The following is a 14,377-nucleotide window of genomic DNA, read 5'->3' on the forward strand; positions in this document are numbered from 1 at the left end:
TTCATACCAAACACACCGTTTATTTCTTATGCGTGATCTAATTAATACATCAATAGCCTAATCAGCTACCAAACGACTAGAGAGAAAATGTAATTAATCAGCGAGGACGGAAAAATAAACATTCGTGAGTTAAGAAATGATAATATACAGTTGGGGATTATGGCGTCTGTATACAAACAATTTAGAGGTTTTCGAGAGAATGATATGATTGAGCGATGAACATGTAACAAATAGAAATATTTTGGTTGGTTGAATATAAAAGTTATAACAGCCTAAACAATTTGTATCTTTCTGGGAAACTTCTGAAGATGTACTTGTACGATCACAAGTACAGAAATTTTTAGTTTTCAGCATGGTACCAAATTTGGATCACATATGTCCTACGCATTCAACTCCTATCATAAGTTCATGCACATTTACGCGCTATCAATTTGGGGGAAAAGACATATGAAGTAGGATGTTTCGTTTTTTAGCCCTCCAACTTCCACCCATTTTTGCTCCCTTGAATCTTGATGATTCGAACCACCCACAAGACATATTGTAGTCTTGCTAAGATTTTGTGTATTGGGATCCCACCAATACAAAGTATACAAAACAAAAAGTTAACATTTAAAGACAAATTAAGTTGATGTAAATGCCCATATATGTTCTTACTGAGTTGATATAAATGCCATATATGAAACTCTTTTTACCTTAAATACAACAAAACAAAAAAAGAGGCATGCCTTTGAACAAAGTCAGAGCGATGTCTTTATTTGGAACTAGACAACTCCAAGTACTTTCTATTCAACATTTTACGTAAAGGAACTGTACATCTTGGCTATCAAAATTCAAAACTCTCACCATCCAAAAATATACATAGCATACAACCCAGAAAGGGAGAGGCATCTCACTCAAAAACTCAAAACCTCTAGTTAAAGGGTAGGAATGAAATCCATTTCACATTTTTCACAATTTTGAAGCCTGAGAGACACGGTATCATTTAGACGCTGGACGATTTTATTTATTTATTAATATTCTACAGAATTCCAACCCCCTCAAAGAAATTTCAAACTAAATACCATAACATGAGCGAATAGTCTGTTCAACATACAAGTACTCGTAACAAACACAAAAGCGCACACAAATCCCGAATAAATTCACATTTAACAAGTTCACATAAGAACTCGGCAAGTAATTTACCAAATAATTCCAAAAGCAGATACAAAATTCAAAACATGGGCCAATGCGCCGCACCATCATCTTGGTGTTTTCATTCCCGCACTAGTCAAGCAGGTATTCCAACAGATAGTTGCATTTTCATTGAGGTATCAGTAGGCCATGTCTTCCTGCGAGTCAAAAATTCAGACAAATCTAGTGCAGCAATATTATTGAATGAGATATTAAAATTACCTACATAGCATATGGATTTTATTGCAACCTTACCACAGCAACACAAGCTGAAGCATACTCTTCATCGTCAGTAGTCATATTCACGAGAATGTGACCTATCTGAACGCTTGTAATCCTGGTCCCTTTCTTTTGCCTCAGATGCCCCGTGGTCATAGGCATAATTATCCTCTTCCATTTGATCATAACGATCATGACCACGACTGGCATCTTTATAGCGATCATCACCACCTTGTGCTTCTGGATTCTCATAGTCTCCTCGACCTTGGTGGTGATCATAATAGTCATAATGTCCATGATCATCTTCAGGTTCGGCAGGATCATAATTCCTTTCTTTGTCACCGTGTCGGCCCCGCTCGTGTTTTGATTCAACATGCTCATAATCATATTCTCTATCACGAGAACGCCCACGACCCTGGTCAACCTCACCTTCATCCCTACCTTTTTCCCTGTCCTTCTCGCGGTGGCGATCTCGCTCACGGTGACCATCCCGGTCTTTGTCTTTGCCTCGCTCACGGTCACGTGTCCTATCACGTTCGCGGTCTCGATCACGGTCACGACCGCGATCTTTTTCTCTTTCTCTGGTTCTTTCGCGTTCCCTATGATGTTTGTCATCTCTTTCACGTTCCCTTGGTCTGTCATGAGAACGCTCACGAGATTTCTCTCTGTCCTTATCTCGCACCCTTTCACGGGACTTCTCCCGATCCCTGCTAATATGGGAATTCATAATAATATTAAACGTGAAACACATTATAGCATTAACTCACATTTAAACTAAACAGAGTAGTGAATCGGACAACTCATCCTTGGAGAAGTAGAAATTTGTCTGGGAGTCTAATTGCCAGAAAGGAACTCAAAGCAAGCATACCTGTCCCTGTCATCTCGTGCTCTTGGCTCCTCAGAGCGAGATGCTGCCCTTCCCGGCTGAACCACCTCTCTGAAAAATAGGAGTATAGAGTCGACAATAATTAAAATTTCATGTAAGAATTTAAGCTTTTCACTTGACAATCATACCAAAAGGGCATCTAAACAAGAAAAAACTACTTTGAGAACATTTTATGAGTAATTATCAAACTGAATGCCAAACAATAACAAATTCAACTTGTAGACAAGATATCATACATAGAAGCTCAGAGCAGCCAGTCATTTTTAGGAAAAAAGAACACAAACTGAAGCATCTATATACCCCGAAAGACGAGTTGAAATTCAGAAAAGCAGTTTATGTCAACTACAAGCAAACATGTCTTGTTGTATCTAGCAAATTAGCATTTTACGCAATATGCAACAATAAAATCAACTCAAACAGAGAAGAGGAGACATTCCCATTGCGATTTTTACTCCAAAGACACCACAGGAACCATTATTGCACTAAAGAAGAGCTGAGATCAATGTCCTTTTTAGCACTATGCATATGTACATATGACAAGTTCATGCAATACCTATTAGCATCTTCATTTCCAACTCTTGTTGTTCCAAGTCCACCACCAAGTCTGCGGGGACGCCAATTGGGGACTGTTCTACCACGTTCAACATCAACCAGCACTCTTCTATTATCAATCTTCTTTCCATCAGCTTGTTTATATGCAGCTGAATTATATCCAAAAGAATTAGAGATGGAAGTGAGACTTCCAAAAAGACAGAAGAATAGGAGTTTAGAGAAACCTTTCATATCCCGTGTATGCACATACTCAATGAAAGCATAACCCCTGGGTTTATTGTTTGTCTTGTCCATAACCAAGCGAACCTGAAACTCGAACAATTTATGGAATTAACAGAACTAATAACATTATAATCATGTTTGATGCAGCGGTCAAAAAAGTTTATGTTTTTTATCTACTCAGCGCGATTAGGTACAGTAAGCTCCTAATGGCACGGCAGGCACTATGCCTAATTAGCCGTGCTCACCTTTGAATCAAAGAGCTCCCAGGCGAGATGCTTCATCATCACTGCTAGAGTTGAACAAGAACTGTGGCCTTATGTTTGCAATATTCTAACTCCCCTTACCAGGGAACATTTTAAAATAAATAAATTATTATAGAAGTATAGTCAAATACCAGGTGTCTCCTGAAATGCTTGAAACTTTTTTGATAGCCTTTGAATCCAAAAGTAAAATCTTAGCAGCATAGATGGGATGTAAGAAGAATAAAGAAGAGAACAAGGTCGATACTCCCAACAAATTTTTACCCAGTAAAGGCAAGTATCAATCTCCGGTGTTGCTTGGAATAAGAGGCCAAAGATATATTGCATCATTGCTCTGCTCATCTAAGTGTTCAGCTTTGTTTCATGTAATGTAGCTCGGACTTGGATATTGAATGGTCATGTTTGGCAACTCAAAGAAACAAAAGCTACCAGAAAATTAAGTTTTACCCTTACCAGGAAAATACCTAGGAGTCGAACATCTTTACCTTTGTGGTTCTAGAAACTAATGGAATATCTAATGATATCCAAACCAGGATAAGAGGATAAAGACATCGAACTGATACTCAATAATTGGAGCACTGTTACCTGAGGAAGGGCATACTGGCAATCTGACCTTTATTTTACAAAGCAAAGAAATGCTAGTAACTTCACAAAAAAATTCACCCATTTCAGAGTGCAGAATGCACCTCGAACACCAGGGAATAGTGCTAGCAGTTCAAACAAAAATCCATTTCTTAACTACAGCCTGAAGAGATGCATCCGAAAGTACAGTTGAAAAAAAAAAAGTTCTCCAGATAAAATGTGATTTTGAAAGCTTATAGCATAAACCATTTCTTTTTCTTTTTTAATAATCTGAAGCACTAAGGAAGTCGAGAGCTAATCAGTTTATTACTATTTAACAGACACTGCCAAATTCAATAACTTCTCATCAAAATACTGAAGTGCAATCCATGCTATAAGTTTATACACATAATGAATGCATCGCATGCACCTTAAGTGAAAGTTTGAAACTTAAGTAGAGTAATGTGGGGTACTTCTTTTATGTACTCCATCCTCATTTTGAAGGACTCAACTATAAAGACAACCTTTCAAAAAGTGTATCGACCCCACAGTTCTTTAAATTTTGCTGATTAAAATCTGTTTTGAGATAAGATGCTAATTTTTTTTATGAAGTACATAAAGAGAAGCTGCTAAAATTGTAAGATGTTCAGTGCTTTCAGAAAATAATAAAAGTTGTGGAAATATCAATTTGAGAAACAGCTGGATAGTAGGAGGAAGTACCACGCCACCATAAAAGTACACATCTTACCAACCAAAAGCCAGTAACCTGAGCCCCACAAAGGGATGCTCTATAATACCTACCCGCTTGATTGGACCATAAGCCTCGAATTCGCGTTTGACTCTGCTTTCTGTTGTTTCATAATTCTGAGAAAATGTGAAAGACAATCAACAAAATTAAGAAGATATTCCATTGTCAAAAAAAACAAAACTTAGATGATATTCCCAAGTAACAGCAAAATTGATCTAAAAAGATCTTCACTCACAAGTCTTGCAACAAAGAGTGTCTTGTATGGATCTCCGGTAACATTTGGGTCACTGCTAGGATCATCTGTTCAGCAGAAAAAAAACAAAAATTTATTCCATATTTATCATAAAATATGGCTCTCAAATATTCAGAAAATAAAAAACTTAAGCACTTCATACATTTTTCAAGCTCCTCAGCAGCCTTTTTAGCACCCTCCTCCAGCCGTAACTTGTGGATCCTAGCTCTTCGTTCAGTCTGCATCCAATAACAAAAGCAATCAATGAGCATAAACAAAAATATACACAGATTCACCATAGTATGTAATTGCACATCTTATGTTACATCTTATTATACTTTTCTGGAATAAAGTAACTCTTCAGAACCGGTTTGGATACCAGAGGATGTAACTGTCTCAATCCCAAATTAGTTGAATTAGATAACCCACATCTCAAGTTAAATAGTAAATATAATCCACTCCTCTAACTACATGCACTACCAATTTACAACAGATTCAGCTCTATTGACTTGGGGAGACAACAGTATCTTCCAGATAAGATGAGATCCAATGGTTACAACAGCTCCACACCTTGGGGAGATAATAATAGAAGCTTTCAATTACACAGAAAATTTTGGCATTATTCAGTGCAAGACAAACATAAAACACACAACTAAAACTACCCTGAGGGAAAAAGAAAAAGAACAAGACATGATATTACCACTAATTCAACTACAACACAATGTTTTAGTGTCATTTGTTGGACATTCAAGATTCATTCATCTCGAAATAGAAAAAAAATCAGCAGAACATTATATGGCAAAACACACAAATAATCAAGCAAACATCAAATTGATGAAATTAAAATATCACTGTTAAGAGAACATGGATGATTGCTTATTGCTAATTGGTGTTGAAGCAGTTAATAAGGCAAGAAGAAGGGAGAAGAATGAATATCCAGCCCTCAATTAATCATAGTGACCTACCCAAACAGATCAGAAAAGAAAAATTGCAGCATATAAAATAATCTTACCGGGGTTTCAACCTCAGGGATTGGTGGAGCATATTCTGGATCACCAGGTTGAGCGAAGTTACCAACAAATTGTGCCATCCCTAAAAAACAAATGAGAATATTTCTAAGAATTATACAAGATAACTGACAGAACAAGAAATGACTCAATCCATGAAGAATGTTAACCAGTATATGAAGGGCATTTTCTCTTCTCAGGGGGTGGTTTGTACTCCAAAGGTGGGCGGGGCTCAAACAGCTTCAGAAGATTAGCAGTCAACCCAGTTGGATGACTTTGACCAATCTGCATATATTACATATATCAACAAAGAAAATACACAAACTTGCAGCAACAGTGAGGAACAAAGAAAAGGATTGCCAATACTGCAACAGCCTGACAACATAGTTCTACACTTCTACTGTTATTCTAAGCCAACTATCTAGTCACACAGTATATTTAGCTGTCATAAAGGCACAACAAATATGCATCTTAGACAATTTCTAGTCTCATTTCACAAAAACAAAAATAATAAACCTAGAGTTGGAATTGGAACAATTCTAAAAATATCACGAAACAAGAAATAAACCACAACACCTTACTCACTACTACATAATGACAAATCAGAAGACATCAAGAAACCAACAACAACGTTCTAATTTTCCCAAACCACTTGGGGGTTGACATATGAATCCACATCAATTCCACTCCATCTAGGTCTGTTTCCCCCCAGTATTATACAATTAATATTTTGGGAAAGATTAGAGGTATCTAAGACTATGAATTAATAAACATTGAGAATCCCTAACCAAACTAAGAGAGGGACTTAATGTGAGTTTTCCGACAACAACTGACTAGACCATAATCCTAACAAGTCGGTATAGTCTATATCGATACTTCACTTCTACTCTCTTTTTTTCCTTTGCTAAATCCACACAAGAACGCAATAAATCACACTTACCAAACAAGTTGAAGCAACAGGGCACAAAATCATCTAAATTTCTAACCTCATATTCATCAAGAAAGAACCTAAGGAAAACCTAAACAATCAAACAACATTAACACAACAAAAAAAAAAACTAGTTTAACAATCTAAGTCAGTAAACAACAAAGACAACAGATCGAATGTTATAACTTACCAGCTTGAGTTGCATAACATTAGCGCGATTCTGGGCCTTTGCACGGGCCTGAACGTTAGGGTTGTTCCGCATGAAGGCATCGTTGAAGTCTCCCATTGAAGCCGACTAGGGTTTTTGCTAGATGCGAATCGCCGCCACAAGAAGTGGAGTTACGTTAATCGGACGATTGGAGAGATGGAGAAGATAGCTGAGAGCGGCACGAAAACCAAAATAGAAACAAGGGTTTATCCGGCGAAGAGAAGCGGCTCAAATAAAGACTCCATCAGAGATCTCACTCCATCACTCGCGAGTTCATTTATACCAATATTTTAGAAATAATTTTTTTAAAACTAAAAACCCGAAATATCATTTAATCTTTTAAATATGTCATGTGAAAAGATAAAAAAAAAATATCAAAAAATAAAAAGAAATTTTCTTTTTAAAATTAACTAAAAAGAAAAAACAAACAAAAAAATTATAACGAATGAAACAATAACGATGAACAAGGGATAAATACATATTTTTCAGTGTCTTGAATATGAAATTTCATGAAGTTGTGAGACTATTGAATTTTAAGGATATATGTATGATACTGAAGAAAAAAATAAATATAAAAAGTGAATTCTTAAAGAAAATAAATCAACTCAAAAAGAAAGACATATAAATTGAATGTAATTAATATTTTCTCTAATTCATATTATGTAAATTATGTTCAATTATGTTTGAACGAATGTAATTTTAATTTTTGACAAAAGTTCTAGCAAGAAATTGTTGTTGTTAATCTTTCAATTCAATATATTTTTTATTTATTTTAAAGGAAGATTGTGATATGCTGAGCAGGTGAAAACGAGCTTGCTTAAACACCTTATAATTGTCACTTTGATCAATTGAAAGAAGTCAAAACACAACAAAAAAGATTTATATTACTTTTTAAAAAATCCACAATTACAAGTTTTTTAAGCAAGCGGGCTTTCACCTACCCTCTCAGAATCATCCCAATCTTCCTTAATAATTGATAAATATCAATATCAAAATACCTAGAATTGAAGGTTTTACTACAAAAGCTTATTATTTCCTACTCTTGTTGTTTTGTTTCCTTTCTCTCCATTTAGGAATTATTTATAGTTAAATATACCTTACAGTGAACGTGCAATTAGAACTATCAAAAAGGGTCGGTCCAGCCCCACTCGATCTAAAAAATTTGAAGGGCTACGGCGGGCTAGCCCTTTTTTTTTCTTTTCTTTTCAAGCTTATAATTATGTAACATCAAAATAATGAGAAGATTTTCAAAACAATATAACAAACAATGGTGTTGTTTCAATAACACTAGCAAAAAATAAAATGTAATTAGCATGTATCTCGCATACCAAATACATGAGCGAGATAAAAGAGTGACAAGCAAGATGGGAGGGAGGCGAGGGTGCGAGATTTGTCTATATATACTATATACATGCGAATCTACTTGGATAAAGTGTATCTAGAACAAATTAACCTAATTTTGAGTCCATATATTATGAGATACATGTATTTGGACATACCAAAATCTGGTAAGATTCATAATATTACAACATAGCGTGTATTTAAGTAATTAGATTATATACTAGCGAGATTATTGTAAATTACCCTTAAATAAAAAGTTTTGGTCCATGGGTCGACCCTGATTAAGCCTCAAGGGCCAAGGGCTTATATGAGTTGGGCTTATAAGCCCTAGTTTTAGATGGGCTAGAAAAATCCTATCACAACCCTACCCCAATAACAGGTTAGGTTGGGCCGTCCCCATGGGCTAAGCCTGTTTTGACGGCTCTACGTGCAATACACACTTTTATTGTCCAAAAGACGTCACGTTGGGCATGTGTTAGGGGTCCCAGTGCGTTGTATTTATCGTCAATAAAAAATTAAAACCTCACGAGGAACGTGCATTGGGACCTTAACATGTTATCTTACAATGTTTACCGACGCTTTTGAAATTTAAATTTTGACTACTTCTCTCCTACCAACTGCTCTCATTGTGCACAAAAACTTACGTTACTATGTTTCAATATGGGTTTTTCAAAATCAAATTATAACCGATAATTCAATTGAAAATTTGACTTATTGGTATTGGTTATTGAATTAACAATTGATAATTAAACAAATTAAAAGTATATAATTAATAAGTAATTGATGCAGAGATAAATTACTCAATTTTCTTATATGATAAATTATCAATCCATTAAAATTATTATATTTATAAATTATAATTTTTTCCTAGCATATATTTATACTTTCCCCGCTACTTCTAATTTTTTTTCTTGTTGACGTAGCATAAAGATTTGGTTTGTTCCTGCTGGGGATAGATCACGTGATATATTTAATGAAACAAAGAGACATAAGTTAACTAAAGCAATGATAAGTATTTTCTTCTTGTGATTTTAATTGAAGAAAAGGAATAATATAACAGTAGTACTTAAGATGTAAATTGATGACTGCTCGATAATCGTTCGATAATTGTTAATTTGATATTAAATTAATCAATATTTTATTGGTTAATTAGCAAATTAATACATAAATCTAATCGTTGTTTTATTTTATCTTTTTTATTTATTTCATCTTTTGTCTATTTCTTAAATACTATTCCTCCGATTTCTGGCAACTTTCGAATTTTAAACTCATTATTAATTGTTGTGACTTATAGTACTTTTTACGTAATTTACAAATGTATAAATTTCATATTTTTGCGTAATTTACAAATATATAAATTTCATTTAAAAAATTGAAAATTTCATGAACAAATTTCAGTTAAATTTAAATTGGTTGACTCTCAAAATATGAAAAGTGCCACATAAATTGTTTGATGGTTGATATTAAGCTATACCTGCATAAATGTTATATGCAAATCTTGATATTGCCTATTTTATATTAAATATGATACTATAATCCTAGATAATCCTATTTCCAACCGAACAACCCATAGATGTTCTGCAAGAATGGGTGAGAAGGAGATCTACCGTCCTTAATCACTCTTAATTAGGGATAAAATTTGTTCATTCGATGTTTACACCAAATCAATAGAAGCATGATATGTATTTACACATAATATTAAAAGCCAAACTATAGTTAATTAACATGAATTCTTATCTCATTAGATCACCAAACTAAAACAAATTTACATAATTTAATATAAACACAAAATACGACTAAATATTTACTCTTAATCATACTTAGTGGACAGGCTTTTGGCAGAATAAAAGCGTTTGAAAACCATAAGAAAAAATTATAAAATCAAATATTATATATGTAGTACAAATGTACAGAATATTGAGACAAAAATGATACTGTGCTATATATAATGTACTGTAATATATACATAAGCATATTTTGCTGCTATGCCTTTGATTTTGTATATTTATTTGACAAAATCACGAAAGAGTAAGATCCATTAATTGGATCAGTTCTAGGGAAGAAGTCAAAATGTTAGCTATTCATCCTGTCAAGCTTCAAGTCTTCAGCTAGTTAGCTATTCATCCTCTACCTCTTTGATGATGATCAAGCTCATTGGAATCACCGCTCGAGGAGGAAGGGTTGAGTCCATAGTCACTTGTCCCTCCATATTCACTGCTATCGAATTCTTGGTTTGATATCATTTTCCTAAACTTGACCATGTCAGCGTTGTATGCACCAGTATCGTAGGTATCAGTCTTTGCACCATCGCTCATGTCCTCCAAAGATGAATCGCCATCCAAAGCTCGCATAATCTGTTCATTAGAATGTGCATCACTAATTGTCTCCAGAAAGTAGAAGAGAAAAGGAACATATACAATGAGTCTAATTGCAATGGTATAAGATATAAGTTCAAAGTAATCGATAAAGGTAAACCACAAAACCATGTACTAACCGGACTTAACAAAGGAGGGTCTAGTTTGATAGCTCTAATCATGAAGATGACATACCTGAGTCATCTTTGGACGTCTTTTAGCAGAATGACGAGTGCTAGCAGCAGCACAGACTACTAGCCGATGCAGCTCCTTTGGAACACTGTTTCCTTCAAAAGGAGCACCTACCAATTCGTCATATTTTCCCTCTTCCAAGGCTGTTTTAAGAAGCGGCCTAGCCTGTTCATATTCATACATTAGGTTAATAAGGGTATGCATATACAAAAATTGGTGTCTAAATACACGTTAAAATCTAGGTATTGTTGATGCAATGAATGAGATATGGAAACTTGAGATCAAGAGCGAACCCAGTCTACTAAACTGTCTTCCATAATATTGCTAGGATCAATAGGTCGCTTCCCAGTTATGAGTTCCAAAAGCACAATTCCAAATGAAAACACATCTGATCTGTCTGTTAGCTTGCCACTTGATGCATATTCAGGAGCCATGTACCTGCAGTATAAGGATAAGATGGCTTTTTCATTACTGATGCCTAATTTCTTCCAGAATCAAGCACCCGCATTTATTACTTTAACCAAGAGGTCCGAAAAAGTTAAAATGACTTCTAAAACATTTTTCATGTATGTTAAACATTGGTTTTTTTTTTTTGCCTTCACTGTGGATATCTCTTGCCTAAGCTACTATGACTAAGCATATGAAAAGTTCTCTGAAATCTAGAGACCTTTAGAACCCCAAAACAAAAACATCAAACTGATTTTCAGGGCATTCTAAATCTTGCTCAGAATTATCAAATTTCTAGGCATTTTAGATTGATAACATGGTATATGATTGGATTTCGACCAATTAAGATTTTTAGGTAAGTCTGGAAACATTTAAAGATGAAAGATTATATGTCACTTCTAAAGATAAGCACTAACCTTCACCTAGTATTTCTTTTACCTCTCAAAAAGTAGAAAAATGCTATGCTCAACTCACCCGAAAGTTCCCATAACACGGGTGGAGACATGAGTAAAGTTGTCAGAAGAAAGCTTAGCCAATCCAAAATCTGCCACCTGAGAAACCAGAAACACTCTTGTAATTCCCAAGGTTATCATGATTATTAAGCAACACTTCTAATAAAAATGGAGATTTACGTTGAAAACCAACCTCCCAAGTTTCCTGACATATGCAAAATACATAAAAACAATACACGAGACAATAATGACTACAATAATGTTACCTTAGCTTCAAAGTTGTCCTCAAGTAGAATGTTTGCAGCCTTTATATCACGGTGGATAATCTTAGGATGGCCTGTGTATGGAAACAAGGGTTGAGAAAGAGAAACAAAGAGAAAAAGAAAAGGGGAGCATTGTGAATAGAAAAATTTGTATACAATCTTCATGGAGGTAAGCTAATCCTCTGGCTGATCCCAACGCAATTTTAAGCCTTGTTCCCCAATCCATAACACGATGACCCTTCCCTGCAAACAAATTTAATTTAACCATTAGCATGGAGAGCATTTTCAACAGTTCAAATGGTTTTTTAAAAGGATTTAACTCATATATATTTACCATGTAGAGAATTTTTATGTCATTACTTAAGTGTATTTTCTCACTTGTAGTAAGACGTAATTTGTGTTATTCTTTAGGTTACTAATTCCACTTTTTATGAATAGTTACATGTAGTTATATTTAAGGCGACATGATAGTGTAATAGTTCTTTATACTAGCTAGTGTATATAAACTCTTAAGGAAGTCTTTCAATTATGTATCATAAAAGGAAGTATTCAATGACAGGGGAAGTACCATGAAGATGGAATTCCAAGGTTTTGTTGGGAACATACTCATAGACCAACATTCGCTGGCTATCAGCAATGCAATATCCAACAAGAGAAACAAGGTGGCGATGATGAACTCTGCTAATGATATCAACCTCTGCCTGAAATTCTCGTTCACCTTGTCCACTGCCCGACTTCAAACTCTTGACAGCTACCACCGTTCCATCAACCAAAACACCTTTATGTACATACCCAAAACCACCTTGGCCTAACAAATTGGCCTTTGAAAATCCAGAAGTCGCTCTAGCTAGCTCCTCATAAGTGAACTGACTCTTAGAGAACCCACCAAGACTCGGAGATGGCACAAGAGCTTGGCCATTAACAGCAAAGGTGCTATCGCTACTTGTATAAACTGTGGTAGGAACCTTAACAATGTGTTCCATGGGCTTAGGACCTTTGTAGTATGGATCAGTACTACCTGCACCTAAAAACAAAAATATACACTGTTACTAGGATGGTGAAACCTCCTACAGTTTTTGAGTTTCTCATTAAAACAACAAATGTATACTCGAATAATTATGACAGAAATTGGATATGCATATAAGTTAAACTTTTACTTACACAAGAGAGTACTAATTATGCTTTTAAGCGACTCGATAGTTCAAGCTTTTATCAATTTACAATAACAGGATATGTAACTTATACTCGGAAAGAAATAAAGACACATAGGTTACAATTTTACGAACCTTTAGGTGGACGTCTAGGAGGACCGGGAGGAATAGGAGGAGGATTGATATAGTAGTGTTCTTTCTTCTTCCTTCTCCAGTAAATTAAGCAAACAATGATAGTGGCAAAAATCATCAATCCTGCCACTGCTATTCCAGCAACTATAAACATATCAGATGAACCTGAATTAGACGAAGGCGAGCCATTGTTGTTTCCTGAAGAACCAGCTGCTGGTTTGCCTGAATGTTGTGCACCGCCTGGTTTTTCAAAAGGTGCTGATTTTTCTGAAGGTGGAGGAGGAGATAATTTTCCAGCAGATAATGAAGGCGGTCCTGAGGAAACTGGGGGTGGGGGATTAAATTTGGATGAGGTAGGAGGAGACACCTCATCAGGAGCATTGGGTGATGTGGTAGTGTATTCTGACGGAGGTGGTGGTGATTCAGAAGCTGAGGGTGGTGGTGATGACGGAGGAGAAGATTCCTTTGCGGGTGGAGGAGAATTTACAGGTGGAGGAGATTCTGGGGGTGGGGAGGTAGGCGGAGATGGTGGTGGCGGAGATGGGGAGGAATTAGAAGGAGAGGAGGAAGTAGTGTCATTTTTGTCGGACGAAGCAGTACCAGGAGGTGATTGCATATTTCAACAACGGTGAAATTTCCGGCAGCCCAGAAATTCAACCTCTCCCGTTAACTGCTCGTCTCAACAAATCTTCAATGCTCCTATATTTCCATGAAAAACGAAAAAAAGAAAATGTTATGTTAAAACAACAAAATTGAAGATCCTATACAATATAATAACAAAAATGATTCAATTTGGACATGAAGAGAAGAAATTTACCTGAAAGATGTATGAGAACAGAGGGTTCTCAAAAGGGAGAAAGAGAAATCTTAGCATTGTGATGTTCAAAGAAAGCCTACCCCCTTTCCCCTCTCTCACCCTCAAATTGTTTGCTCCTACAAACAAGGACCCTTCTCTCTCTCTCTCCCTAATTTTATTTTATTTTGCATTTTTAACACCGGAGAAAACATTAGTCTGTTAACACGTGAAATTAGTCGAGATGCCCGATATTTTA

General features: G+C 35.5%; 2 protein-coding genes across 5 annotated transcripts; both read right to left on the reverse strand.

The window, feature by feature from the left end:
- Nucleotides 1-1,050: 1,050 nt before the first annotated feature.
- Nucleotides 1,051-7,262, reverse strand: LOC125846515 (U1 small nuclear ribonucleoprotein 70 kDa). 4 transcript variants are annotated; one of them, XR_007444368.1, is made up of 11 exons: nucleotides 6,976-7,262; nucleotides 6,028-6,142; nucleotides 5,863-5,942; nucleotides 5,014-5,089; nucleotides 4,854-4,918; nucleotides 4,672-4,734; nucleotides 3,052-3,133; nucleotides 2,829-2,976; nucleotides 2,258-2,326; nucleotides 1,397-2,099; nucleotides 1,051-1,328 (listed from the first exon to the last, which is right to left on the reverse strand). XR_007444368.1 is itself a non-coding variant. In XM_049525972.1 (11 exons), the coding sequence occupies exons 1-10, from the start codon at nucleotides 7,069-7,071 to the stop codon at nucleotides 1,460-1,462; spliced, it is 1,431 nt and encodes a 476-aa protein (XP_049381929.1). In that variant the 5' UTR covers nucleotides 7,072-7,262; the 3' UTR covers nucleotides 1,051-1,328; nucleotides 1,426-1,459. The 4 variants fall into 4 exon arrangements, 3 of the variants coding, with proteins under 3 accessions (XP_049381929.1, XP_049381927.1, XP_049381928.1); XM_049525972.1 differs by having other exon boundaries at nucleotides 1,426-2,096; XM_049525970.1 differs by having other exon boundaries at nucleotides 1,426-2,099.
- A 3,028-nt stretch (nucleotides 7,263-10,290) lies between these two features.
- Nucleotides 10,291-14,262, reverse strand: LOC125849111 (proline-rich receptor-like protein kinase PERK5). Its single transcript, XM_049529128.1, has 9 exons — nucleotides 14,143-14,262; nucleotides 13,329-14,024; nucleotides 12,611-13,066; nucleotides 12,199-12,285; nucleotides 12,046-12,116; nucleotides 11,802-11,878; nucleotides 11,174-11,318; nucleotides 10,884-11,045; nucleotides 10,291-10,688 (listed from the first exon to the last, which is right to left on the reverse strand). Exons 2-9 carry the CDS (start codon nucleotides 13,939-13,941, stop codon nucleotides 10,455-10,457), a joined length of 1,845 nt encoding a protein of 614 aa, XP_049385085.1. The 5' UTR covers nucleotides 13,942-14,024; nucleotides 14,143-14,262; the 3' UTR covers nucleotides 10,291-10,454.
- Between the last annotated feature and the right edge of the window lie 115 nt (nucleotides 14,263-14,377).

This window comes from Solanum stenotomum, chromosome 12 (genome assembly GCF_019186545.1).
Source record: "Solanum stenotomum isolate F172 chromosome 12, ASM1918654v1, whole genome shotgun sequence".
Taxonomy (NCBI): Eukaryota; Viridiplantae; Streptophyta; class Magnoliopsida; order Solanales; family Solanaceae; genus Solanum; species Solanum stenotomum.

Bases quoted from the DNA above. Each gene is read 5' to 3' on its own strand.
- LOC125849111 (XM_049529128.1), bottom strand. From the start codon at position 13,941: ATGCAATCACCTCCTGGTACTGCTTCGTCCGACAAAAATGACACTACT. The intron at 13,067-13,328 runs GTTCGTAAAATT...TTTTGTTTTTAG, and splicing joins TCCTAGACGTCCACCTAAAG to GTGCAGGTAGTACTGATCCA. The intron at 12,286-12,610 runs GTACTTCCCCTG...ATTTGTTTGCAG, and splicing joins CTTGGAATTCCATCTTCATG to GGAAGGGTCATCGTGTTATG.
- LOC125846515 (XM_049525970.1), bottom strand. From the start codon at position 7,071: ATGGGAGACTTCAACGATGCCTTCATGCGGAACAACCCTAACGTTCAG. The intron at 5,943-6,027 runs GTTAACATTCTT...TTTGTTTTTTAG, and splicing joins AAAATGCCCTTCATATACTG to GGATGGCACAATTTGTTGGT. The intron at 2,100-2,257 runs GTATGCTTGCTT...TTCCCATATTAG, and splicing joins GCACGAGATGACAGGGACAG to CAGGGATCGGGAGAAGTCCC.